This window comes from Schistocerca gregaria, chromosome 2 (assembly GCF_023897955.1).
Source record: "Schistocerca gregaria isolate iqSchGreg1 chromosome 2, iqSchGreg1.2, whole genome shotgun sequence".
NCBI lineage: Eukaryota > Metazoa > Arthropoda > Insecta > Orthoptera > Acrididae > Schistocerca > Schistocerca gregaria.
Genome location: NC_064921.1, coordinates 773976467 through 774004345, shown reverse-complemented (window position 1 = coordinate 774004345; position 27879 = coordinate 773976467). Strand labels below are relative to the sequence as shown.

General features: G+C 42.8%; 1 protein-coding gene across 1 annotated transcript in view; it reads right to left on the bottom strand.

The window, feature by feature from the left end:
- Positions 1-27879, bottom strand: part of LOC126335969 (uncharacterized) — a 301475-nt gene that overhangs the window by 199536 nt on the left and 74060 nt on the right. The window contains exon 2 of the mRNA XM_049999446.1: positions 12963-13069. Coding sequence (XP_049855403.1) covers positions 12963-13061 — 99 coding nt within the window. The 5' untranslated portion in view covers positions 13062-13069. The remainder of the gene's footprint in view (positions 1-12962; positions 13070-27879) is intronic.

Sequence of the window (27879 nt, the reverse complement as noted above, 5' to 3'; positions counted from 1 at the left end):
TCTCCATAACTAGTTAGTAAAATTATATGATTAGATTAGATTAGATTAATACTAGTCCCCCCCCTCGATGAACCATGGACCTTGCCATTGGTGGGAAGGATTACGTGCCTCAATGATACAGATGGCCGTACCATAGGTGCAACCACAACGGAGGGGTATCTGTTGAGAGGCCAGACAAACGTGTGGTTCCTGAAGAGGGGCAGCAGCCTTTTCAGTAGTTGCACGGGCAACAGTCTGGATGATTGACTGACCTGGCAGTTCGGTGACAGGAGAACAAGACTTTTGGTCAGGTGAATACAGGGTTATAAATACAAAATCAAATAGAGGTAATGCAGGAGTAGGTTTAATAATGAATTAAAAAATAGGAGTGCGGGTAAGCTACCACAAACACCATAGCGAACGCATTATTGTGGCCAAGATAGACACGAAGCCCACGCCTACAACAGTAGTACAAGTTTATATGCCAACTAGCTCTCCAGATGATGAAGTAATTGATGAAATGTACGATGAGTTAAAAGAAATTCTTCAGGTAGTGAAGGGAGACGAAAATTTAATAGTCATGGGTGACTGGAATTCAAGAATAGGAAAAGGGAGAGATGGAAACATAGTAGGTGAATATGGATTGGGGGCAAGAAATGAAAGAGGAGGCCATCTGGTACAATTTTGCTGAGAGCATAACTTAATCATAGCTAACACTTGGTTCCAGAATCATAAAAGAAGGTTGTATACATGGATGAATCCTGGAGATACTACAAGGTATCAGATAGATTATATAATGGTAAGACAGAGATTTAGGAATCAGGTTTTAAATTGTGAGACAGTTACAGGGGCAGATGTGGACTCTGACCACACTCTATTGGTTATGTACTGTATGTTAAAACTGAAGAAACTGCAAAAAGATAGGAATATAAGGAGACCGGGATAAACTGACTAAACCAGAGATTGTACAGATTTTCAGGGAGAGCATAATGGAACAACTGACAGAAATGGGGTAAATAAGTACAGTAGAAGGAGAATGGGTAGCTTTTGGGAATGAAGTAGTGAAGGCAGCAGAGGATCAAGTAGGTAATAAGACGAGGGCTAGTAGAAATGCTTGGGTAACAGAAAAAATATTAAAGTTAATTGATGAAAGGAGAAAACATAAAAATGCGGTAAATGAAACAGGCAAAAAGGAATACAAACGACTCAAAAATAAGATCACCAGGAAGTGCAAAATGACTAAGCAGGGATGGCTAGAGGGAAAATGTAAGGATGTAGAGGCTTATCTCACTAGGGGTAAGATAGATACTGCCTACAGGAAAATTAAAGAGACCTTTGGAGAAAAGGGGACTACTTGTATGAACATAAAGAGCTCAGATGGAAACCCAGTTCCAAGCAAAGAAGGGGAAGCAGAAAGGTGGAAGGAGTATATAGAGGGTCTAACAAGGGCGACGTACCTCAGGACAATCTTAAGGAAATGGAAGAGGATGTAGATGAAAATGAAATGGGAGATACGATACTGCGTGAAGAGTTTGACAGAGCACTGAAATATCTAAGTTGAAACAAGGCCCCGGGAGTAGACAACATTCCTTTAGAACTACTGACGGCCTTGGGTGAGCAAGACCTGACAAAACTCAACCATCTGGTAAGCAAGATGTATGTGACAGGCGAAATACCCTCAGGCTTCAAGACGAATATAATAATTCAAATCCCAAAGAAAGCAGGTGATGGCAGATGTGAAAATTACCGAACTACAGCTGCAAAATACTAACGCGAATTCTTTACAGTCGGGGAAGATCAGTTTGGATTCCGTAGAAATATTGGAACACGTGAGGCAATACTGACCTTACGACTTATCTTAGAAGAAAGATTAAGTAAAGGCAAACCTACATGTCTAGCATTTGTAGATTTAGAGAAAGCTTTTGACAATGTTGACTGGAATACTCTCTTTCAAATTCTAAAGGTGGCAGGGGTAAAATATAGGGAGCGAAAGGCTATTTAAAATTTGTATAGCAACCAAATGGCAGTTATAAGAGTTGAGGGGCATGAAAGGAAAGCAGTGGTTGGGAAGGGAGTGAGACAGGTTTGTAGCCCCGATGTTATTCAATCTGTATACTGAGCAAGCAGTGAAGGAAACAAAAGAAAAATTTGGAGTAGGTATTAAAATTCATGGAGAAGAAATAAAAACTTTGAGGTTCGCCGATGACATTGTAATTCTGTCAGAGACAGCAAAGGACTTGGAAGAGCAGTTGAAGGGAGGATACAAGATGAACATCAACAAAAGCAAAACGATGGTAATGGAATGCAGTCGAATTAAGTAGGGTGATGTTGAGGGTATTAGATTAGGAAATGAGACACTTAAAGTAGTAGAGGAGGTTTGCTATTTGGGGAGCAAAATAACTGATGATGGTCGAAGTAGAGAGGATATAAAATGTAGACTGGCAATGGGAAGGAAAGCGTTTCTGAAGAAGAGAAATTTGTTAACATCGAGTACAGATTTAGGTGTCAGGAAGTCGTTTCTGAAAGTATTTGTATGGAGTGTAGCCATGTATGGAAGTGAAACATGGACGATAAATGGTTTGTCCAAGAAGAGAATAGAAGCTTTTGAAATGTGGTGCTACAGAAGAATGCTGAATATTAGATGGGTAGATCAACTAATGAGGAGGTACTGAATAGAATTGGGGAGGAGTTTGTGGCACAACGTGACAAGAAGAAGCGACCAGTTGGTAGGACATGTTCTGAGGCATCAAGGGATCACACATTTAACATTGGAGGGCAGCGTGGAGGGTAAAAATTGTTGAGGGAGACCTAGAGATGAATACACTAAACAGATACAGTAGGATGTAGGTTGCAGTAGGTACTGGGAGATGATGAAGCTTGCACAGGATATAGTAGGATGGAGAGCTGCATCAAACCAGTCTCTCGACTGAAGACTACAACAACAACAACAACAACAACAACAACAATACTTGTTCCATAGATCATGAATACGACATTTTGTAATGATGTGGAACGTGTAATTTTAAAGAAAGATTTCTTTACATACCATGATCCAATTACTGTACAAAACTTTTTTACTCTCTCTCTCTCTCTCTCTCTCATTCTTTTTAGTTTTAAACAACTCTGAGAGTTACTGATTTATGAGGCTTAGTTTGCAGTCAGTTCTGAGTATTATTAGTAACTACGCTCCAGCCCCTAACCTTGTTACAGAAATGCGAATCAGACGCATTACGTATTCCAGGCCATAGCAGCTGCGTCTTTGAGACGTCAGCTGTAGTCATTTCCCAGTCCTGTGTAGGCTCACATCGGTTCGTCTTCTTTCTGCTGGTACTGTAACTGAAATTTGGAAACACAGAAAGGTATGTTTGGCAACTCTGTGATCGACGAGTTACTTCCTGGTGTGCACGGAATTAAGCCTCGAAATTCACTTGATTTTTCCTGTCATTTCCATTGAATAATTGAGTTATTATCGTTTGAAGTGTAGCAAATGTTTGTAAATTTACGGTTTTCGGTCCAGGATAGTCGTTGCACGTGGAAATCGCAATTAATGTCGTCCTTTAAATAGCTGTTTACATGTTTTACTCAATATTGGCCTCGTAAGAGGAAACCAAAATGCATACCTCTTCGCTAGCTCTGTGGTTACGTGCTAACCTGTGAAAAAGAGTCTGTTATGGTTCGCGGTTGCAGTCTCGCCGACGCAGAAGTTTTCATCCCTTCTATGAAAGAGCTACAAGCAGTCAGATCAAACATCGATAAGGAAATCGTAAGAAAATACTTTCGGTTCATAGTGGAATGGTGAAAAACTTACAATGCTGCACTACAGGTAACGCCTTTTCCCGCTGCTGACAAGCAAATGTTGGGTTTCTAGGAACACATAATTTTATATATATGAAATGCCACATTTGCATACCTCTTGAGTATGATACAGCATACCACTTAAGCACAGACTCAATCGAAATCTAAGTGAGTAGACTTTTAGTAATTCGTGCCAATAGAGGCACACTCGTGTACAGATACTCAGTTTTATTAAATAGACTTTCGTCATAAGGTTATCATGGGTAGCTTTATTTCATTTCTTACAGTACAGTGCACAATTTTTGTATGGTTTCTTTTAGTGTTGTTAAAACATTAGTTACCATGTGAGAGAAATTAATCATCAACGATATATGCGAATTCTCTGATGTTATCTATAACAGTCTGACAATGCACATGTAGTTTATTGATTGCAAGCATGTAGAAAACTTGTTCTGAGTTAAAGCTGTCAAGCACGGTTTGATGAAGAATAAAATGCCACTGACACACGACAGCTAATGTAGAAAATACTTTTCTGACGTATTTTGGCACGATGCACTCTCCCCATATATGATACAAAAGTTTCGAGATGCATCTGCAGCTGGCCGTCTATTAAACCTGAAAAGAACAAAACGTCGTGGAAGATAGCCCTCTTTCCACACGCGACTATTTTAGGTTGAGAAATGAAGGGAATTATGTCCAAAGCTCCATTAGATCGATAACTTCAGCAGACAGCAGAATTGCGTTTTAAATATTTAGCAGTGCGACATCTCGTGTACAATGCAAGATGCTTACCATTACGCTACTAGCTGACACGTAGTTATGGCACCTCCAGAACTTCCGCATTCCACAGTGCTGTGAGGATAATGCATATGGCCTGATCTAGACTTCTCAGAGACAGACAGTTACAGATTTTCTTTGGCTCTGCACGACGTTTTCAACAAACAGATAGCGCAATAGAATAGCTCAAGTGGAAAGGAACACTTCCTATTTAAATTTCTGCATCATACACTGTTGGCAGTTCTGTGTAGGTCGCAGTTACGTCATTTTATGTCGATGATTACAAAATAGAGGCGAATGTATGCACTGGGTAACTGAGGCAGGTAGTTCATGGCGATTCGGTCAACCAAGTAAATGAATGTACTGAACATGCTGCAAACCACTAACAGGGAGCCTGTGCGTCAGAATGCTTATCCACTGTGGCGCATCGGCGTTATAAACGGAGTATTCGGTGATCTGTTGGATTGATAATAGCTCTATATACTTATGGTCTGGGTTCTATTCTAACTTCTGTCGATGACTTATGATAGGGGGAGACAGATTCTATTCTCTTCTGGCTACGCCAAGTGAAGAAGGTAAAATGGCACTGTTGTCTGAAATTCACATTAATCATGATATTCCGTCTCTACCAAGTAGCGTTACGTTACACTACAATAAAGTCAGGTGTGGCGACATGTAGAAACTCTATCTTCAGTAACCATTATTATACTAGTTATTTATTTCTGGTGACGAAACAAACGTTATGTAGGGTACAGGACGCTTATTCCATCTTTTATTTGAGCTTCTGTACGTCGATAAAATTGGTTGTGAGCTGGGAATGCAACTCAGACCGCCCTTAACGCGGAATTTGATCCCTTCGTGACAATACAGCTCGACTACAATTTGTTGCTTGTTCAAAACTGCAGATTCTTCAACATCTCCACATATTTCGCGTGAATGGGTTCTAATCCTGGCGCAGCACTTAAGTTTTCAGCATGTATTATCAAGCTCTAGCATGGAAACACCTATCTGTTGGTGGATAATAATTTTGATACTTAATGCACTTTCAATCGTGGTCAACACTAACGATAGCTGACGTTTTTGACTCTCAGTGAGACACAGAAATATTTGCGAGATAACTATCAGTTCAAGGCTGCTGGTGGAGAAAAATTCGGTAGCTGACGTCTCTTTGTGTGCAGTCAACAACGATATGTGTGGTGTTCGATTCGCAGTCAGCACTGAACTCTTCGTCATAATATTTCTAGTTCAAACATGCTCACATGTCGCTGCTGGTGTAACAGACCCATGTTTAACGTTCGCTTTCTCTAGAATATAACAGCGATAGATGTCGGGTTGGAGTACTGGGAAGGAAAAAATTAATGTTTCGCCTCGACATTTCAGTTATAACACCTATTTACTGCCGTGAAAATCCGATATGCACAGTTGATTGTGCTTCGATAGCAGTCTGATTAGGTTCTGGGTTCGAATCCCTGTCCAACAGAAAGCTTTGACTCAAGGCATTTCAAGTAAGTTACTTGTGAAGAAGCAATGTTTAACATCTCTCGTAATTCGTTAACAGGGACAACAGATGCTGGGTAGGAATTCCCGTCCGTTAAAAATGGTTACGTTAAGTCATTTAAAGTTGATATTTGCCAACTGAAACTGTGTAAAATCGAGGAATATCACTCTCTGTATGCATAGTTAGGAATGACTGTTAGTTTCCGTCAGTCACGAAAAGTTTGCTCAGTCTGCATGACCTGGGTTTGAATCCATATGCAGAACGAGACGGTTCGTCGTGTCATTTGAAGTCCCTACATATTCTCATATATGAGTAGAAGAGGTGTTGCTGGTGTAATCAATAAGTCGAAGACTGGTCTGATGTCGCTTTCCACGCTAGCTTATCTAGTGCAAGTCTCTTCATATCTGCAACTTGCATTCATTTGAATATGCTTAATGCAGTTAAGCCTTGCGTCGCTCTACAACATTCATCCGTCCATCCACACTCCTTCCATGAACATATGAGCCATCGCTTCAGCTCTCAGGATGTGGCTTGTCAGCCTATTACATGTTTCTGTCAGTATGTGCCATAAAGGCCTTTTCTGCGTAGCTACATTAGTTTAAAACTTGATTTGTGGCATATGGAATGTTGTGTTGGTGTCACATTGCTCCGAATAATTCACACTTTATGGACGGCCCTTTATTAATTTTCTGTTTGTGTTACATTTTGGCGTTTCTGTTACCGATGTACATTGGCAGTTTGAGTTGTTTATGTTGAAGTTATTGAGGGCATGTCTAAAATACGGACATTTTTGATTCGTGACATTGTAACTGGAGGTAAATTCTGTACAGAAGTGAGTTTTGGCTCCAATGAGAGATAAATTACATGCCTTCTGTAGACAACCCTTTCTTGAGTTCAAAAAATGGTTCAAATGGCTCTGACCACTATGGGACTTAACTTCTGAGGTCACAGTCCCCTAGAACTTAGAACTACTTAAACCTAACTAACCTAAGGACATCACATACATCCATGCCTGAAGCAGGATTCGAACCTGCGACCGTAGCGGTCCCGCGGTTCCAGTCTGTAGCGTCTACAACCGCTCGGCTCCTTTCTTGAGTTTTTGGTGTTACAGCATATTGGTGTTTTTGTTATGACTTGTAGCCTAGCAATGTCTAGATTAGGTGGGAATGCGACAGTTTCATTGTGACTTAACGATGTCACCAAATGTGAAAGCAAAACATTGGTTGTGGTGACAGACTGACCTGTAGCATAGCTCGAGGCCTACGCTACGTTCAGAGACCATAGTTTCCCTGGAGTTGGCGAACCCAACGAATGCGAAAGGTGGAAAACTGCTTATGTTGTCCTTCTGAGACGTAGCGTAGCCCAAAGCCTATGTAAGAGTGATGTCTGTCAACCTGTAACAGTACTGGCAGTGATAAATGTGTATTAATGTAATTCCATTAATAGTTTTTTCTGCGTCGCACAGACTCCTCCGATCAGATCACATCGACTGAGGTGGTTCTGCATGACGGGCACTATTTCACCCTAATCCAAAGAAAAATTTTAGTCAAGCGCATTTATTTTCAGAGTTGTTATCTTTTAATTTTCGGACTTGAGTTCGTCTCCAATTGTCTTGTAAGAACAACCGATACATGATAATGCTGCATTTGGTGTTGTTCTAAGTAGACAATGAAAAATACCGAAAAAGGTGACTTCAGCCTCTTTTGAGTGGACAATTCGATCTGGCTCCATTGTGTTTTCTGCTATGGCCTCCGAACGAGTTCGCAACAGGAATCTTGTCCTTATGGAACACGAAGGCAATGTAGAGAAATGGTGTACGTCGCCCGCTTTTATAGCCAGTAGTAATAAGTGTGAAAAATGTGGTTGTGATATGAACCTTATTTGTCGTACAGAAGGTAAACATGGGGAGCAGTGGAGCTGCAAAAAGAGTGATCAGAGGATTAGTTACAGCATTAGAAAAAATTCGTGGCTTGAGGGAAGCAAGCTGAGCATCGCAAAATTCTACAATTAGCTTGTCGCTGGGTCAACCAACGAAAGTCAGAAACGTGGTGGTGACGAGGCTGTGTTCGGAAGAAGAAAATACGGAGGGGAGAACAGAAAAAAACAGGAAGGAGGGTGTTCGGGAAAATCCAAAGAGGAACCCATCAGTGTTTTTTTCAAAGTTGTTCCCAAATGTAACGCAGAAGGTGCATCCTTCATCAGCAGGTACTTCCTTCCAGGAAAGGCTGTCACTTCCGACTGTTTTAGGTTGTACAAAAGGTTGAACGATGAAGGGTACAAGCATTTACTGTCAACTATAAACTGATATTTAAGGATCGGGAAACGGTTCCACACTCAAACAGCATCGAAGACAACTGGCCGGCCTTAAGGAGACCTCCTCGTGGAACCAGAGAGTGCAAAAAACCTTTTGAAAGTTACTTGTTGAAATGAGTGTGACGCGGAAGATACAGCCAAAAAGGAGCGTTTATTTGTGGGTTGTAGGGAGACTGCAGCCATAGTGTACAAGTCGAAGAGTGACGTTCTGGTTTCAATAAGATTCTGGTGTTATTATTTTCATGTTTTCTGGAATTATTTCCTTGTTTCTGTATTTTTATTTTGTTAGAGATATTGCCCTTGTATGTAAATAAATAAAAGGCCGTTTGTTTTTGCTACACCTGTTTAGCTTCCTTGTCATTAGTGGGCTGTAATACATGGCGTTTCTTGAATACGATGAAGCGAAATATGTGTACCATAAAAATAAAATCTTGTTTTTCTGCTTAGACAGGTCACATCCCCAAGAATATAATATCACTTGTGTTAAATCATTTATTATGTGTTTTTTGTATCTGTGTTTCTCCACGAAACTTCAGTTCCATTGAACTAACTATACGTACTACGCTAAAGAATGTGAAAAATGCAATACCTGTTTCGCCCGCTCTTGAAACCAAAATGTTCTTATTGGCTCCACGAATCAGCTTTTCCGCCATCCTACATTCCCATCACCATTCGCAGCAGGCGATACCTGCACACGCTTTATGGTAATAGCACCTACTGCCGACACCTCTAGCATTACTTTTCCTCAATAGTCGGTATCGATATCAGTATTATTTTTCGAATTTTGGAAAGGTCAGTATTATCTGAGTTGATTTCTGAATACTTTCATATAATTTTATACATAGTATGTTATATTTCAAGCTAAAATTTGTGAAAATGAATTACTTTGCGATTTTTTTTAGACTCGATGTTATAGTCGATAAGTACTAGTTCTGAATGTACAGTTAAAATTATTTCTTAGACACATTTGAAATTACGAACTATTGGCACACTTAGAATTTATTATTAACCACACAATCCTGTACTGTTTTATGTTTACTTCTGGATTCATTTATGAAATAATAATATAAATTATTAATATAACGAAAACTAGTAGGGATTCATTTGTCAAGAAAAATTGTAAACCCTTTGGAATATTGTTATTTCCGCAGAGTGTGAGAGTCGAAAGCATGTCTCTGATGTGATCGGATGCATTTTTGTATTTTGTGCGAATAATGTAATTTCGGCTTTGTTAATTTGAAAAGTCAAAAGACTGTATGATATACTGAAATGTGAGAAAATAGATTAAAGTAAAAACATAATTTCTGCAAGAACAATAATCAAATTTATTTAGTTCAATCCAGCCATGAGGATCTAAAATCTGACATTTTCAGCTTCAAGAATCAGATCCCTACACAAGAAGAACTGGAGTCATATCTATATTACAAGCTAAGTAAATTAGAAATTTTATTGTATTCTTTGATCCTCTCAAATCTTCATAAAATACTAATGTGGACATTAGATGGATTTTTTTCCTGAGGGACCAAACCGCTGAGGTCATTGGTCCCTAGGCTTACACACTACTTAATCTAACTTAAACTAACTTACGCTAAGAACAACACACACACCCATACCCGAGGGAGGACTCGAACATCCAAAGTGGGGAGCCACGCGAACCGTGGTAAGGCGCCCAGACCGCGCGGCTGGAATTAGGAAGGAGGGGGGAGATTACAACGTGATCGAAGCCAGATAGTAGGTACGTTTTTTTGCCCGCGGTCTTGCTTTGTGCTCAGTATTGAAACTACATTACCCGTGGGTGGTTTTGCGTTGATAATTTTTGGGTGCTCAGCTGACGAGAAAGCATGTTCTTCCTGCCACTATATTTTACAAATTCAGACCAAATGTAGCTTGTAACTTGAAGTTCTGTAACCTCTATGCTCGATTAAAGGCTCCAATATTTCACGCTCCACCCTACAGAATTCCAGTTTTGTTTCTCCTGATGACTGTATCCTCCTGAGTAGACCTCACCCGTGTAGCCGAATAGACAACAATTTTAACTCCGTAACACTAACATTAAACCATACAGTACAGACGTATATCTTCGGAAAACACGGTGGTGGCTGTTAGCTCCCCCTTGCTTTGAGCTGCCCGCATTAGCGACATATAGTATGTGATCAAAAGTATCCAGACACCTCCAACAACATACGTTCTTCATATTACGTTCATTGTGCTGCTACCTGCTGCCATGTAATCCATATCAGCGACCTCAGTAGTCATTAGACATCGCGAGAGAGCAGAATGGGGCGCTCCGTGGAACTCATGGACTATGAACTTCGTCGGGTGATTAGGAGTCACTTGAGTCATACGCATGTACCCGAGATTTCCACACTACTAAACATCCCTAAGACCACTGTTTCCGATGTGACAGTAAAGTGGAAACGTGAAGGGAGACGTACAGCACAAAAGCGTAAAGGCCGACCTCATCTGTTGACTGACAGAGACCGCCGACAGTTGAAGAGGGCATTAATGTGTAATAGGCATATATCTATCCAGATCATCACATAGGAATTCCAAACTGCATCAGAATCCACTGCAAGTACTATGACAGGCGGGAGGTGAGAAAACTTGGATTTCATGGTCGAGCGGCTGCTCATAAGCCACACATCACGCCGGTAAATGAGAAACGACGCCTTGCTTTGTGTAAGGAGCGTAAACAATGGACGATTGAACAGTGGGAAAACGTTGTGTGGAGTGAAGAATCATGGTACACAATGTGACGTCCCGATGGCAGGGTGTGTGTATGGCGAATGCCCGGCGAACATCATCTGCCAGCATGTGTAGCGCCAACAATAAAATACGGAGGCGTTGGTGTTATGGTGTGGTCGTGTTTTTCATGGAGGGTGCGTGATCTCCTTGCTGTTTTGCGCGGCACTATCACAGCGTAGGCCTAGATTGATGTTTTAAGCACGTTGTAGTTTCCCACTGATGTAGAGTAATTTGGGGATGGCGATTGCATCTTTCAACACGATCGAGCACCTTTTCATAATGCACGGCCTGTGGCTGAGTAGCTAGACGACAATAACATCCCTGTAATGGACTGCCTGCACAGAATCCTATACACCACCTTTGGGATATTTTGGACTTCGTGCCAGGCCTCACCGACCGACAACGATACCTCTCCTCAGTGCAGCACTCCGTGAAGAATGGGCTGCCATTCCTCAAGAAACCTTCCCTCACCTCATTGAACGTGTGCCTGCGAGGGTGGTAGCTGTCATCAAGGCTAAGGGTGGGCCAACACCATATTGAATTCCGCATTAACGATGGAGGGCACCACGAACTTGTGTCATTTTCATCCACGTTTAAACGTTCCCTTAGAAAAATTAATGAATGGGTGGGCTGATAAACATCTTACATTATTTGATTTTCAAACAGCTGAGCAAAACTGAACATACTCAGACATTACTCTCTTTACTTATTCTGATCAACACTAAACTGACACACAATATTTTTAGCGCAACGCAATCTAACTTTCAAAAATCCCTAAAAAAGAATAGCCCTGACTAACAATAGCCTATACCTTTCATGAATCACTTACATCACAAAAATCTTCCATACTCAAACTACTGCGATACAGCGTGCGCCAATACTGCAAGCTGAATAAAATATTCTAACTACTGAAGGCACTAACTACTGAGGCATAGTTAGCAAATGAAAGATTTTGTTAGAGAACAAACAATGAATTTACCTTAATAGTGTTCAAAAGTCATAATATATGTCTCAGTTCATGATATCCAGTATTACAGATTTACTCTTTCTGGTGGACACACGTCCAGATCGTCCGCTCTTAAAATTCTGCCATCTCTCTCCCCACATCCACCACTGCTGGCGGCTCACCTCCAACTGCGCAACGCTACGCGCTGTTAACAGCCAACTGCCCAACACTACAATAGCGACTATTTCAACAATGCCCACCAGTCACAGACTGCACACAGCACAACCAGTGATTTTCATACAGAGTGCTAGATGGCGTTTCCAACATAAAAACCTAAACAGCCTACTTACAACGTGTCCGGATACTTTTTAGCACATAGTGTAGCAACAACTTGCTGACTGGCGTTCCAAGATGAGATCAGTCAGTCATAAGGACCCCTGCTCCTGTAACTCTTATAAAATCTTCATAGGTATCTCTATGATGCTATTACACTCACAGTAATGCTATGTTATCATCGCTCACAAGGAGCTCTATAGCGCCGTGGGCGTACAGTCTTATAAAACGTTGAAGTCTGAAACATCGCTCTTAGCGAATCGCCGACTAACAGAGTATGTGGCATAATAACCGCTTCTCCCCCATCGTTCCCTCCATCCATTCACTCTGTCCCTGACTGACACTTAAGAGCTTAAAATCGTGTGACCTTGTGATGGCACTATTAGTATCGAGGCTGCCTAAATGCACATCTCAGTATCCGTACATAGCGACCTCACATATGTCTATTACAAGCTGGGTGACGTCAAAGATGAAAAAGAGGAAGAAGATGAAGAAGAAGAGCTTGAGAGACGATACTACTTAGGTACAAGTAGGTTACGCAGATATGAGGTGAGGCAGAGTTGGAGGTCTGTTTACCTGGTCGCTGCAGCTGACGTTCTTCGGCGTCAGCGGACACTCCAAGCCGGCAGCCGTCCTGAGACTCGTCGCTATGGCCAGCAAGAGCGGCACCAGCATGCTACGCTCTGCAACACCATCAGCAAACAACCACATGTCATTCACCAGGCTCAACAACCACGCCTCAGACAGTTATGGTTCCAAATAGCCACTTCAGGTCCCAGTTGTGTACAAAATCGATGAGGTAAGTGTATGTGGACACATTCATTGTGTCCTGTGGTGTCGTAAAGTGTCGATACCACACCAGGCAGAACGGGTCTCAACGTTGGCAGGAAACCGTGTGACGGCCTCGCCAATCCGCGGCTGGCTCGAGTACACACATCCCGCTGCTTGTGCACGTAGCTTCACCACCGAGCTGGCATAAGAAGACGCCGCAATGGAGACAGCACAATCAACTAGAAGAAGCAGCCGAGGCCTCAGCACGGGTAACATCAATTTCTCTCTATTGTGATTATGTGTAACGACTCTGACTAATGGTCTCTCTACAAGTTGCTGTTCCAGGTTGAGGAAAGTCATTGTACCATACAGATTACTTGTCCTTCCAATCACTTCCGCTTTCTTTTTAAGCAAAAAAATGGTTGAAATGGCTCTGAGCACTATGGAACTTAACATCTGAGGTCATCAGTCCCCTAGAAACTTCCTGGCAGATTAATACTGTTTTCCCGACAGAGACGCGAACTCGGGACCTTTCCCATTCGCGGGCAAGTGCTCTACCAACTGAGCTACCCAAGCACGACTCACGCCCCGTCCTCACAGCTTTACTTCTGCCAGTACCTCGTCTCCTACCTCCCAAATTTAACAGAAGCTCTCCTGCGACCCATGCAGAACTAGCACTCCTGAAAGAACTAGCACATTCCCCAGGCTGTGGCTAAGCCATGTCTCCACAATATCCTTTCTTTCAGGAGTGCTAGTTCTGCATGGTTCACAGGAGAGCTTCTGTTAAGTTTCGAAGGTAGGCGACGAGGTACTGGCAGAAGTAAAGCTGTGAGGACGGGGCGTGAGTCGTGCTTTACCCAGCTCAGTTGGTAGAGCACTTGCCCGTGAAAGGCAAAGGTCCCGAGTTCGAGTCTAGGTCCGGCACACAGTTTTAATCTGTCAGGAAGTATCATACCAGCGCACACTCCGCTGCAGAGTGAAAATCTCATTCCAGTCCCCTAGAAGTTAGAACTACTTAAACATAACTATCCTAAGGACATCACACACATCCATGCCCGAGGCAGGATTCGAACCTGCGACAGTAGCGGTCGCGCGGTTCCAGACTGAAGCGCCTAGAACCGCTCGGCCACAACGGGCGGCTCTTTTTAAGTGCCTGCCCCAAGAGCTGAATGGTCAGCGCGTTGGACGGCCATGCAAGGGGGCCCGGGTTCGATTCCTGGCTAGGGTGGAGATTTTCTCGCTTCGGGGACTGGCTGTTGTGCTGTCCTCATGATCATTTCATCCCCATTGTCGACGTGCAAATCGCCCACTGTGGCGTCGCACTCAGTAAGACTTGCACTTGGCGGCCGAACTTCCCGCCTGGGAACTTCCGCTCACTGACGCCATTCGCTCATTTCCATTTTTTTTTTAAGCACCCACTATTCCTCAGCACCCACCTCTGTCGAATCCAACGTTTACGACAACCACTGCGAACGGGTCAACGACCATTGGGCAACGTAACATAGTCTATCTGCAGGGGGCCTCACGAGGAAACGCACGTTGTTAACAGGTGGTAGCTGGAACCAGACTGAAAGAATACAGCAGGTAAACACGTATTTTACTCTCAACGATTTCGGAGATAACTGAAACATTACGTGCCAACCGTATCTCCTCTGTGTTAAAAGTACTTCCTGATTTAAAAAAAAGCACTACACTTATCTGAATTCATCAAGCTATACCTGATAACTGTTTTGCACATTATTCTGTCCTACGTCTTTATTTCCTGCTTCATCTATCCGATGTAAAATCCATCTTATGGCGACATTCTTATGCCTCCAGAATCAGTATAGTCCATTTACACCGCCCAGATGAGTACTCGCCAGTTCGTAATAAAGTGTCTTGCAGAGCGTTTACCGAACCAACTTCACACTATTTCTCGACCGTTCAAGACTCGAATAGCGCGTGGAAAAAACGAACACTTAAATACTTCCGCGTGAACTCTCATTTCTCTTATTTCATTATAGTCATAATTTCTCACTATGTAGGTGGGCGTCAGCAAAATAATTTCGCACTCCGGGGACAGAGCTGATGATCTAAATTTCGTGATAAGATCTCGTCCGCAACGGAAACCGCCTTTGTTTTAATGATTGCCACTTCGATTCGCGTATCATATCCGTAATACTCTCCCCCCCCCCCCCCCCACCACCACCATTTCGCGATAATACAGAACGAGCTGCCCCTCTTCCAATATCTTTGAAGTCCTCCATCAATCATACATCGTAAGAATCCAAAACCGCACAGTAGTACTCTCACAGAGAACCTATGAGAGTAGTTTTGGCATTCTCTTTAGTAGACATGGTGCGTCCTCGAAGTATTCTGACGACATATCGCACTCTTTGGTGTGTTTTCAACACACCATTACCTACAATTTAACCTGTTCGTAATTGTACTCCCTAGGTATTTAGCTGAATTCATATCCTTCAGATGTGTGTAATTTATTGTGTAATCGAAATTTAACGGATTCCTTTTAGTATTCATACGGATGACATCCATTTTTCGTTATTTAGGGTCAGTTGCCATATTTCACAACATACAGATATCTTGTTTAAATCATTTTGTAATGATTTTGGTACATGTAAATCACAGCATCATCTGTAAACAGAGGATTGTTTAGACTGTCTCCTAAATCTTTCATATAAATTAGAAATAACAGAGTGCCTATAACATCTCCTACGCGAATGCCAGATATCACTTCTGCTTTACTCGATGACTTTCCGTCGATTATTACGAACTGTGACCTTTCTGACAGGAAACCACGAATCCAGTTACCCAACTGAAACGATACAGCAAAGGCACCCATTTTCCTTACAAGCTACTTGTGAGGAGCGGTGTCAAAAGCTTTCTGGGAATCTATAGATATGGAATTCGTATGACGGCCTCCGTCGACAGTACTCATTACTGCGTGCCAATAATGAGCTACTTGTGCTTCACAACAACAATATTGTCTGCATACATTACGGGAAACTACCACAGACACTCGACTGTCTTGGTCGAAGACGTACCAGTGAGATGGATCCCCGTTAACTATTCCGGATCGTAATAGGCGCTGGACGGCCCGCGCCGCAAATAGTTTCTCGTCAGTAGACCATTTTCTTCGAAATAATTCATAACGTTCGAACACAGTGCATGTGTCAATATCCTACTGAAAATCGACGTCAGTATATGGGTTTGTAATACACCGCATTACTCCTATTGCCTTTGTTGAGTATTGGTGTGACCCGTGCAACTTTCGATTCTTCAGGTAAGGAGCTTTCGTCTAGTGAGCGGTTGTGTATGGCAGTTAAGTATGGAGCTATAGTATTAGGAGACTTTGCAAGTAAACTAACTGCTACAAAATGTGGGCTGGAACACTTTCCTTTACTGCGGGATTTAAGCTGTTTCGCTGCACCGAGGCTATCCACCTCTAAGTTAATCATGGGAACTACACTTGATTGAAATTCTGGAATATTTACTTTGTTTTCTTTCGGTGAAGGAGTTTCAAAAAACCATTTTTACTAAGTCCATCAGTCTAAAACTGTAATCTATTAGTCTACACTTCACCTACCGTAAGTGATTTTCGAAATAAGGAAGTAATTATCTGCTATATGATCACATTTCTGCTTTCGCGTGTAACTGAACTGATAACGTTCCGTCTAAAGGCACGAATTTCGAAGTACGGAAGTAACACTCTATTCTCATATGTGACTGGGCTGATTACATTCCGTCTAAAGGCGTGAATACTACTTTTTCTCCAAAAGGTCGACAGTAAACCAGGTCGAAATAAACTCATGATGAAATGTATTAGACACATCCACAAATCAGCGTTTGGCACTTGTCGCTTTCACTTTGGTGACGTGACCGAAACAGCGTGGCATGAACTGACTCTACAAGACACCGAAATGTTTGAGGAGGTGTGAAAAAAGATCGATCAATCGACGCCCCCAAAACATGAAGGATGGTTGGAGCGAGATCCATGGCGTGCTCATCTCGAAATAAGGCGTATTCTCACTGATGAATGTCCGCAACTCAGTAACACGGTAACTGACATTCCAGGCTAGTGCAGAACCCCTCTGTTCCACGGTTGGTTGGTTCATTCGGGGTAGGGAACCAAACATCGAGAACATCGGTCCCATCGGATTAGGAAAGGATGGGGAAGGAAGTCGGCCGTGCCGTCAAAGGAACCATCCCGTCATTTGTCTGAAGCGATTTAGGGAAATTACAGAAAACCTAAATCAGAATGGCCAGGTGTGGGTTTGAACCGTCGTCCTCCCGAATGCCAGTTCAGTGCTCTAACCTTGTGCCACCTCGTTCGGTGGCCGAGCGGTTCTAGGCGCTTCAGTCGGGAACCGCGCGACCGCTACGGTCGCAGGTTCGAATCCTGCCTCGGGCATCGATGTGTGTGATGTCCTTAAGATAGTTACGTTTAAGTAGTTCTAAGTTCTAGGTGGCTAATGACCTCAGACGTTGAGTCCCATAGTGCTCAGAGCCATTTGAACCATTTTTATTCCACGAACTAGTATCTTTGCCACACACCGCAACAGACATTAATACGAAAGTAAGACAATTCCAAATTAACCACTCTCGAAAATATATTTTGTTCACAAAATTTTTACACAGAGGTTTAAAGCTTAATTTCATACTATCATGACAAGCATTTTGATTGCGGTGATTTGCAATAGGATAATCTTACGTATTTTACATAGTGATACGAGCGGTCAATGGATGGAACCTAACCTTGTGGGGCGTCGGACATGCAAAGTTTGTAAAGGCAACAAATATATCATCGACAGGATGTTTCCGTAACAAGGTGGAAAATGTAATAGGAGATAGAAAATGTCCACTGAACGGTTTGAGGTAGGGAACCTGAGACTGGAGAAGCCAGCTTAAGAAGCTATGGAAATAAACTTGTGAACTGTTTTGTCTAGCATTATTATTTCCCAGTTTATTTACAACGAACATGCGTACAAGTTTACGCTTAGTGTGCTGCTTATTTACATATATTTGCTTTATATACTGCAAGCAAACGAGGAGGGCGATCCTCATTACTAGAAAACATTTCCTGGTCCTGGATTGGAAGGGGGGTCGTATTCCACGGCCTGCGAGGTCACCTGACCTGAATCATGCTGATTATTTCCAACGGAGCTATCTAAAGTCGCTTGTGTATGAGACCCCAATAGATACGGAGATGGAATTTGTTGCCAGAATTGTAGCTGCCTGTTATGTGATTCGAAACACACCAGGTATATTAGTCAGTGTGCGTCAGAATCTTGTTCGCCGATGTCATGCTTGCATTGAGGCCGATGGCCGTCTCTTTCAGCTTATTTTGTAAGATACTGTACAAATGGTACGTGCATTTGGCCAATGATGGTATTTGCAGTTAACTGTAACTAATGTAAATAAAAATGAATGCACTATCGTGGTTATTTTTCAGCAGGAGTTAAATTTGAGGGAGAAGGAATTAAATCATCGAGGTTTGCCGGGGACATTGTAATTCTGTCACACACAGCAATGGACTTGGAAGAACAGTTGAACGGAACGGACAGTGGCTTGAAAAAAGGATACAAGATAAGTAAACTACAAAAACAAGACGAGGATAATGGAATGTAGTCGAATTACACCAGGTGATGCTGAGGGAATTGGATTAGAAAAAGAGACACTTAAAGAAGTAGATGAATTTTGTTATTTGGGAAGCGAAATAACTGATGACGATCGAAGTAGGGGATATATAAAATGGAGACTGGCATTGGCAAGAAAAGCGTCCCTCAAGAAGAGAAACTTGTTAACATTTCAGTGTCAGGAAGTCCTTTTTCAAAGCATTTGTATGGGTCGTGGCCATATATGGAAGAGAAACATGGACGATAAACAGTTGAGACAGGAAGATGGTTCAAATGGCACTGAGCACTATGAGGCTTAACATCTGAGATCATCAGTCCCCTAGAACTTAGAACTACTTAAACCTAACTAACCTAAGGACATCACACACATCCACGCCCGAGGCAGGATTCGAACCTGCGCGGTTCCAGACTAAAACACCTAGAACCGCTCGGTCACAACGGTCGGCTAGACAGGAAGAGGACAGAAGCTTTTGCAATATGGTGCTACAGAAGAATGCTGAAGATTACATGGGTCCTTCACGTAGCTAATGAGGAGGTACTGAATAGAATTGGGGAGACGAGAAATTTGTGGTACAACCTCACTAGAAGAAGGGATCGGTTGGCAGGACACATTCTGAGGCATCAAGGGATCACCAATTTAGTAGTGGGGGGAAGCGTGTGGGGTAAAAATCGTGGAGGGAGACCAAGAGATCTGAAATTTTTCCGGCGTATTTGTTCTTCTAATAATTTCCGGGTATGTAGCCGGATCCCATCGACATTCTGCCACGATATTTCGGCCCAGAGACGTCCGGCCATCGTCAGGTGAGTACACAACTACTGAAGACTCACCTGATGATGGCCGGACGTCTCTAGGCCGAAATATCGTGGCAGACTGTCGATGGGATCCTGCTGCATACCCGGAAATTATTAGAAGACCAAGAGATAAATACAGTAAGCAGATTTAGAAGGATGTAGATTGCAGTAATTACTTACAGATGAAGAGGCTTGCACAGGATGGAGTAGCATGGAGAGCTGCAACCAAACAGTCTACGGACTGAAGACCTCAACATCGACAACAATGTGATTTTATTCGTATTATCTTCTTAAGGGGCTTTGCCAGCCCCAGGTTCCCTACCTCAAACTGTTCCTGTTAAACTTTTGAACGCTCTGTCAGACACAGCAAAGGACGTGGAACAACAGTTGAAGGGAACGGACAGTGTTTTGAAAAAAGGATATAAGATAAACATCAACAAAACCAAGACGAGGGTAATGGAATGTAGTCGAATTAAACCAGGTGATGTGGACGGAATTGTATTATCAGCATCACAGTACCATTTCGTGTTTCGAGAGTTAAATGGCGATGTACCAGCGTTTTCCTAACCCCTGTATCCCGAGACGTACGGTGAACTGAGGTACACGTGTGTAACGATGCATCTTTAACCCTATAATGAGGATGTGCTTCTGCACGGTACGGCTGCTGACAGCTTTTTTTTTGTCTGTTGCTGAACCGACGAGAAACTTTGTATGCGGCGCGGCCCGTCCAGCGGCAATTACGATCCGGAATAGTTAACGTCTTCGACCACGACGGTCGAGTGTCTGTGATAGTTTTGCCGGAATCTCTGTCAGTCCACAAGACTCAGGTGTTGGTAAATGGCGTGTTTTTTGATTTCCAGAAGCCGTTCGATACAGTAGAGCACGGCCGGCTGATGAAGAAAATACTGATGCAAGGTACGTTACACCAGATCTGTGAGTACAGATTTCTGAATAGAAGTTCCTGACGAAAACAACGCAGCATGTTGCTCTTCAGAGAGAGAAATCTTCAGATGTAAAGCAGCTTACAGTGTATTCTACGGATCGTTACTGTGTACCATGTATGTTAACGACCGTATAGACATCGTCGGAAACTATATGAGGCTATTCGCGGAGGTTCCTCATGTACTGAGTTGATGCGTAAGTTCGTAGCGTTTTTTCATAAGTTTAATAAACTCAGCAGATACACATAATAAAGGTGTTAGTCATCAATAATATATTATCCTTCTAGATCCATCAATAAAGCTTTGTAGAAATAATATTAGAATGTATTGCTTCGCCTTTGCAGATGATCTAGCAATTTTAACTAGGGATAATACCACAGGTCAAATACAAACTCATATTCTCAAAGAAGTCGTGGAAAAAGTAGGACTTCAAATATCAATCGAAAAAACGGAATATATGACATGTAACAACCAAGCACTAAACATTTTGAACTAGAAATATGGAAAACGAACAAGTGTTTCTCAATTGACACACTTGGGGGAAATCATACGAGAAAACGGTCTGGAAAAAGCTGCAATCGAAGTTGCAAATGGCAACTGAAATCAGATTAACACAAAGTATTTATAATAAAAAATCACTTTATAAATTCAGCAAATTTAGGCAGTACACCACTGTAATGAAACCTAAAAGACTATTGAGCAGAAACTTTAATTTTAAATAGAATGAGGGATACTGAAGAAATTCAAAAGAAAGAAAGAAAGATTACTAGGAAAATATGTGGCCGGCTAAGTAGTTCAATTCTTTGGATTCATGGTTGTAGACACATTTAAAGGCATTGGTGTATGCCCAATCCGTAGACTATATGCAGACTTTACACGAGTCGGTGAACAATACATGTAACGCAATCCGAGTGTTGTCAGGTTGTGAGTATATTGCTAATTGCGAGTGTCTCTTTTTTGCTCTGTACATATATCTTTAATGGTGTAGAATATTTTTTTTGTTTTCTTCTATAGTATGGAAGGTGACTATGTTTTGCTTCACTTATGATGCCAAACGAATTTCTTATGTTTTAATATATAAAACACCTTCTTTTTATCTTCTTTATAATAGTTTTTTTTTAAATGCGCTGTGTAAACTGGATGTAATATGCAAAACATTTGTAGAAACTGTAAGGCAGAACGATATCGATAGCTGCAGTCGAACAATGAGATTGAGTGGGTGCGCGGTGGCGTGGCTTGTACGCATCAGATAGAAAAATACGAAAAGTACTGGTCAAGCTCTTATGCTTCGGTTGTGGTTAGAGCTAAGTTTCGATGTGAACGTTACAAAAGAAAATGTTAGCGTGTTAGGCTACTGTGAACTTTGTGGAGTACCTACTCGTATAAACAGCAGTGGCAATGGACAGCTGCGCGGAGTGGCCGCGTGGTTCAAGGCACCATGTCATGGATTGCGGCCCCTCCAGCCGGAGGTTCGAGTCCTCCATCGGGCGTGGGTGGGTGTGTTGCTCTTAGCGTATGTTAGTTTAAGTTGGTTTAAGCAGGGTGTAAGTGTGGAGACCGATGACCTCAGCCGTTTGGTCCCTTAGAAATTCACACAAAAAATGGTTCAAATGGCTCTGAGCACTATGGGACTTAACATCTGAGGTCATCAGTCCCCTAGAACTTAGTACTACCTAAACCTAACTAACCTAAGGACATCACACATATCCATGCCCGAGGCAGGATTCGAACCTGCGACCGTAGCGGTCGCGCGGTTCCAGACTGAAGTGCTTAGAACCGCTCGGCCACAACGACCAGCGGAATTCACACACATTTGAACATTTTTGACAATGTACATGACAGTGGACAGCGATTGTCGCTGTTAGAACCGAACTGTTTGTTTCTAACTGAGTTGTATAAATTAATTCTTATCCTGTTTAAATTAATGAACTGCCACTCCCGTTAAGACATTGTCCGCCGCCGTGTTTCTCACGAGTGGGACTGTTCCCTCCTGAACTGTGAATTCACCCTTGGATACTCATGCTAAGAGCGGATGGGCTGAAGATCCGCGATCGGTGACGTACAGTGAATGGTTCATCGTCTTAAAACTGAATACGGGACATTGATAACAGAATCGTGTTTGTAAAGAACGTCGTAATCGCACACAAGCGAACTAGGATCTACACAGTAACAACTATGTCCAACCGGCTTGTAACCAAAGGAATGAGACGAAGAATAAAATAACTGTCAGGAGAAACATACACCAGGCAAGAGGAGATATTTGCTGCCATTACAAGATCGATGGAACCATTGTAATTACGCCAATTACGCTGTCAACGACTTTTCTTTCTTTCTAGGGGCCTTAGTCCCGCGTCACGAGGGGTCGGTCTTGTCACTATTGATTTGGCAGTGTTATTTGCAGAGGGTGGCCCAATGCCCTTCCTACCACCACCCCAAACCCCTCGGGACAGAATTAGTGTACCTCACATGTCTACGTCTAGTGTAAGGCATGGAATAGTGCCAATGTGTTCAAATATCTGCGAATCGTATAACTGACGAGGAACGTGGGGATCACCCCGGTATTCACCTAGCGGAATGTGGAAAACCGCCTAAAAACCACATCCAGGGTGGCCGGCATACCGGCCCTCGTCGTTAATCCGCCAGGCGGATTCGATTCGGGGCCGGCGAATTACGCTGTCACCGACTACGAACAGATAACCTGCAAGATAAAACTATCGCTCTTTCTGTCACTGAGTAAAGATCGAAAACACTTTGTACACTTAAAATTGTAATTTCTTTTCTCGTTGCGAGAAACTTTCCTAACATTTGCTTTCCATAAAATACATTAGTTCCTGCAAAGAGCGTTTGTAATCTATATTGACATTGCTGTACGGTACGCTGATCATTATGACTCTGAGACCGTCTAACCCCAACTGAATGAAATAGTTTTTCTGTCGTATGCGTTTTGTCTTTATTTTTTGCAAGTCATCTTCAGTGGCAGATTTCATGGGCGCTGATCTATGTGTTGTGTTGCTGCCTTGTGTTACAGCTGTTATTCTTCTGGTAACTTCCATTTGAAATTTCGTTTTCACACTTCACAGCACCAGGAATTGAACACATTTTGATGTTATCTAAGTTGTACATGTTGCTGCGTGCGTTCTGGTATTTGGTGATAAGTAAGAATATTTGCAGCCAAGATCGCGTATTGAAATATTTTCATTTGTTCGGCGATCCGTTTCGACAATCTAGATGCCATCAGCGGATCTTCTGGAAATAAAGATGGAGTGTGCCCCAGAAGCTGGTCGTTGGGGAAACTAAAATATTTCAACATGCGATCTTCGGTACAAAAATTCGAATTTGATGTTGTTTATAGGCGGTCCGAAAGTAATAATTATCAACGTACAGTAATATTATATGTAACAGAGGACGACAGGACCATAAAAGTTAAAGATGCTACGTCGATATTCTTGAACCTCCATTAACAGTAGTCGTAATTATTTACCACCTCTGTCTTTATCTAATATTTTATTGTAGTTTTTGTTGCATGTATTTTAAGGAATGTTTTGGAGGGGAGTGCATTTATATGAGTGTCCAGTTTTTTTATCAGCTGCATTTACGGTTTTGCTGTGACGTGTGGTAACTCCCTTAAGTTGTGCCGCCCACCATTAGATTCCGCGCGCCGACCAATCATAGAAAAGCTCCTCGCTTGCTATTGGTGCTAGACATGCTATCAGTGGGAACTTTGACTTTAACAGCCCCTAACTACATCAGTTGTGTTTACATTTCCTGGAATGTCATATTACAGTATACTCATGACCATGTGCGTGTTTGTCGGCTTTCCAGTTATAACTGAAGAAAATTTTAGTCTATTCCATCATTATTTATGACTTTAAGTACGGAATTTTATGTGCTTTGCGTTCTTTTGGAGATCGCTACCAAATTCTTAGATGGTTACTCTAGATAAATTTGGAAGATAAACGGATGCTTTTGAGTGTAAGTAACCAAAATTAACGATCAAAATTACGTAGAGTGGAGCTCTTAGAATTGTTCTCTTCCCATACGGCTAAATTTCGTGACCCCACTGAGTCATATTCTGCAAAGGATGTGTTTGAAAATCTGCTTGATTGATTGCGGCCGGCCGGTGTGACCGAGAGATTCTAGGCGCTTCAGTCTGGAACCGTGCGACCGGTACGGTCGCACGTTCGAAACCTACCTCGGGCATGGATGTGTGTGATGACCTTAGGTTAGTTAGGTTTAAGTAGTTCTAAGTTCTAGGGAACTGATGACCTCGGATGTTAAGTCCCATAGTGCTCAGAGCCATTTGAACCATCTGGTTGATTGCGAAGGGCTGAAGGATGTCTCAGGTGCTGGTTAACCACAGGCGGAAGTTTCTATAGAGTCTGATTCTACGTAGTACACAGATGGGAGTGAAAGGACAGACAGGTCTAGGTCTCAACGGGTATTGGTTTCCGGACATATCATTATGGGAACTTTCCTTCTAGTTTTAACAAAAACTGCCTCCTGTACGATTATCCGGCACGTTTTTTTTAAACTTCTGTATTGAAGGCTGATGGGTATCAGTCCTTGTCACATTTCGTCCCTAAAGGTGTGTGTGGAGGTGAGAAGGGGTGACGTGAAACTAACTGAAAACGACAGATATCGGTGCCGATTCGTAGTATTCGTAGTTGCTACGTTGAGTGGCTAGAGGCCTTTTGACAACTGACTTCTTTGAAATGGGAGTGTGTGCGGAAATGGGTGGGGACTAGGCGTGTCAAGAACATGTCTGGGATATGTGGAGAAATTTCAGCTATTCTTTATGAATGAAACACATATAACACTGGTGTATATTCTACAATATCATTTCTTGTTACACGGATCGGTTGTCGGCAGTTGCACCATCATCAGATACATCGATTCCTAATTCTAACATTAACATTTTTCATCTCTGGAACGGGAGATCTCTGCACATGCACTAGTTCAAAATCTTTCATGCAACAAAATTTCACTGCACCACATGCGCTTACTTATCTTCCTACCTGATGGCGTAACAGCCGAAAAGCGGTTCATGTAACATATAATAAATAATGTACAATATTACACCATTGTTGCGTGTGTTTCATGCATGATGTATGAAGTATTCTATCAAGAGTCGACGTCACAGTGAATCAATGAACCATGGTAAAGTCTAACATTAATGACGGCTCCTTCACGAATGCAACGCGTACCAGAGCACTGAGTTGCTCGGCTCGCCAGTATCTGTATGTTCTTCAAGATTTTCTGGCAACTCCTTAATCTTGTTTCAACATCTTTGACGAGGCGCGTACCTTTTTTTATGTCATCTCACTAGCATGCTCAAGAGGCAGATAAAGATTCAGCTGAGCTTACGCAAGACGTTGTAAATAAATTCCCGATCTTTCTTGTCAGTTCAGCAAGTGTTACGATATGGCGGAGCCCTCTCACGTGAGTGTATGAAACCCGACGCGCTTGCACCTCGTTCTTGATATACGCGTATTGGCGGGCCTCGCTCGCCGCCAGACACAGCCCGCCTCCCCCCGCCTGGAGGCCGCGCTATTTCTGGTCGCCTGAGCAAGCAAACAGCCGAGCATCGAATGGTGGCGGCGCCGCCAGCAGGCCTGCGCTGCTCCCTCTTCACCGCGGGAACGGCACTCAGCGAACGATCAGACTCACCGTGAAAGTGGGGATGTGGGACGTGTCAGTCCAAGGAAACCTCTGACTCACTGAGAAGCCGAAACATGGTGACCACTGCCCACCTCAGAATTGAAAGCCTGGCTGCGTCTCGGGCGCGTTTAGCGGCGAGGAAAGAACATAAGCGGGGCAGAACCGGATGGGGTATGGTTCCAGCGATGGTACGGGCCGGAAATGGAGAACTCCACTGACGTGTGCGAATTTGCCAAATACCAGACTGTTGTGGCCAGGCGAGTAGGAACGAGCGTCTTGCAAACGGCCAAGCTGGTCCGCTGGTTGCTACTGTCGCGATAATCTGTGGACAGTGGTTGGAGGACGCTGAATCGACGGCGATTAGGCCATATGTTGTAGACGCCTCACCAAATAACGTGGAGGATGGAGGTTCGCATTCTCTGAAAAGTAGTGTAGGCAGCAGTTTGTGGCAGATCTGATGATAGAGTACAGTGCTGGTGGAGACAAGTGTTTCGCAACACTCCATTCAGCGCAAATTGTTGAACAAGGGCTGCGCAGCAAAGACTCCTGTCAGTCTCCCTGTGCTGAGCTACCGACATCTTCATTTACGGCTGCACTGAGCAAAGGATCATAGAGAGTGGACAGTGAACTGATGGGAACGGGTCTCCTGATCGGATGATTCACGTTTCTTGCAACACCTGTAATGGCACAGAAATCAGTCCTGTACTTGATGGATCGAATATAACCTTACGCTCCTTAGCTACAGTGCAGCGGCATGGCTGATGGGGACGCCCCATAGTTCTAGACGGGACAGATTGGCGCCTGGAAGTCGTTTTGGCACGATGGAGTAAGTCAGTTGCGCCAGAACCATCAAGCGAGTACGATTTGAGAAAGGCTATCGTGGTTAGAATGATAATTTTGAAATTCAGATGAAATTCACATCGGGGGAAGGGAGTGGTTATACGATTGTATGGTAAGAAATCGACAGTGGTAAACTCGTGTAAGCTCGTCATTGATGAGTGAGTGTAACTGTAGTGGGACTGCGATCGGAACAAGCAGGGACGTAAAACTTGAATTTAAAGAGAAGTAAATTAACTGCATCACAAAAGTGTTGACATACAGCAACCTCTTCATTGTTATTTGAATTTTTGGAAGTGAATGACTTATAGAACTGTGTCGTGGAAGAGAGAGGGCATGTGTTGTAGGCTAACGGTCACAGCTTCACTTATCGGCGCATGTATCTTCGGAGTAACTTCGCACTCTGGCTACTTATGAAAGTACGATGCCTCATTTTCCAACTAGCCAGACTACAGCAAGTGATAATCAAGTTGTTGTTGTTGTTGTGGTCTTCAGTCCTGAGACTGGTTTGATGCAGCTCTCCATGCTACCCTATCCTGTGCAAGATTCTTCATCTCCCAGTAATTACTGCAACCCACATCCTTCTGAATCTGCTTAGTGGATTCATCTCTTGGTCTCCCCTCTACGATTTTTACCCTCCACGCTTCCCTACAATGCTAAATTTGTGATCCCTTGATGCCTCAGAACATGTCCTACTAACCGGTTCCTTAGACTATCATCAGTTATTTTCCTCTCGAAATAGCAAAACTCCTTTACTACTTTAAGTGTCTCATTTCCTAATCTAATTCCCTCAACATCACCAGACATAATTCGACTACATTCCATTATCCTCGTTTTGCTTTTGTTGATGTTCATCTTATA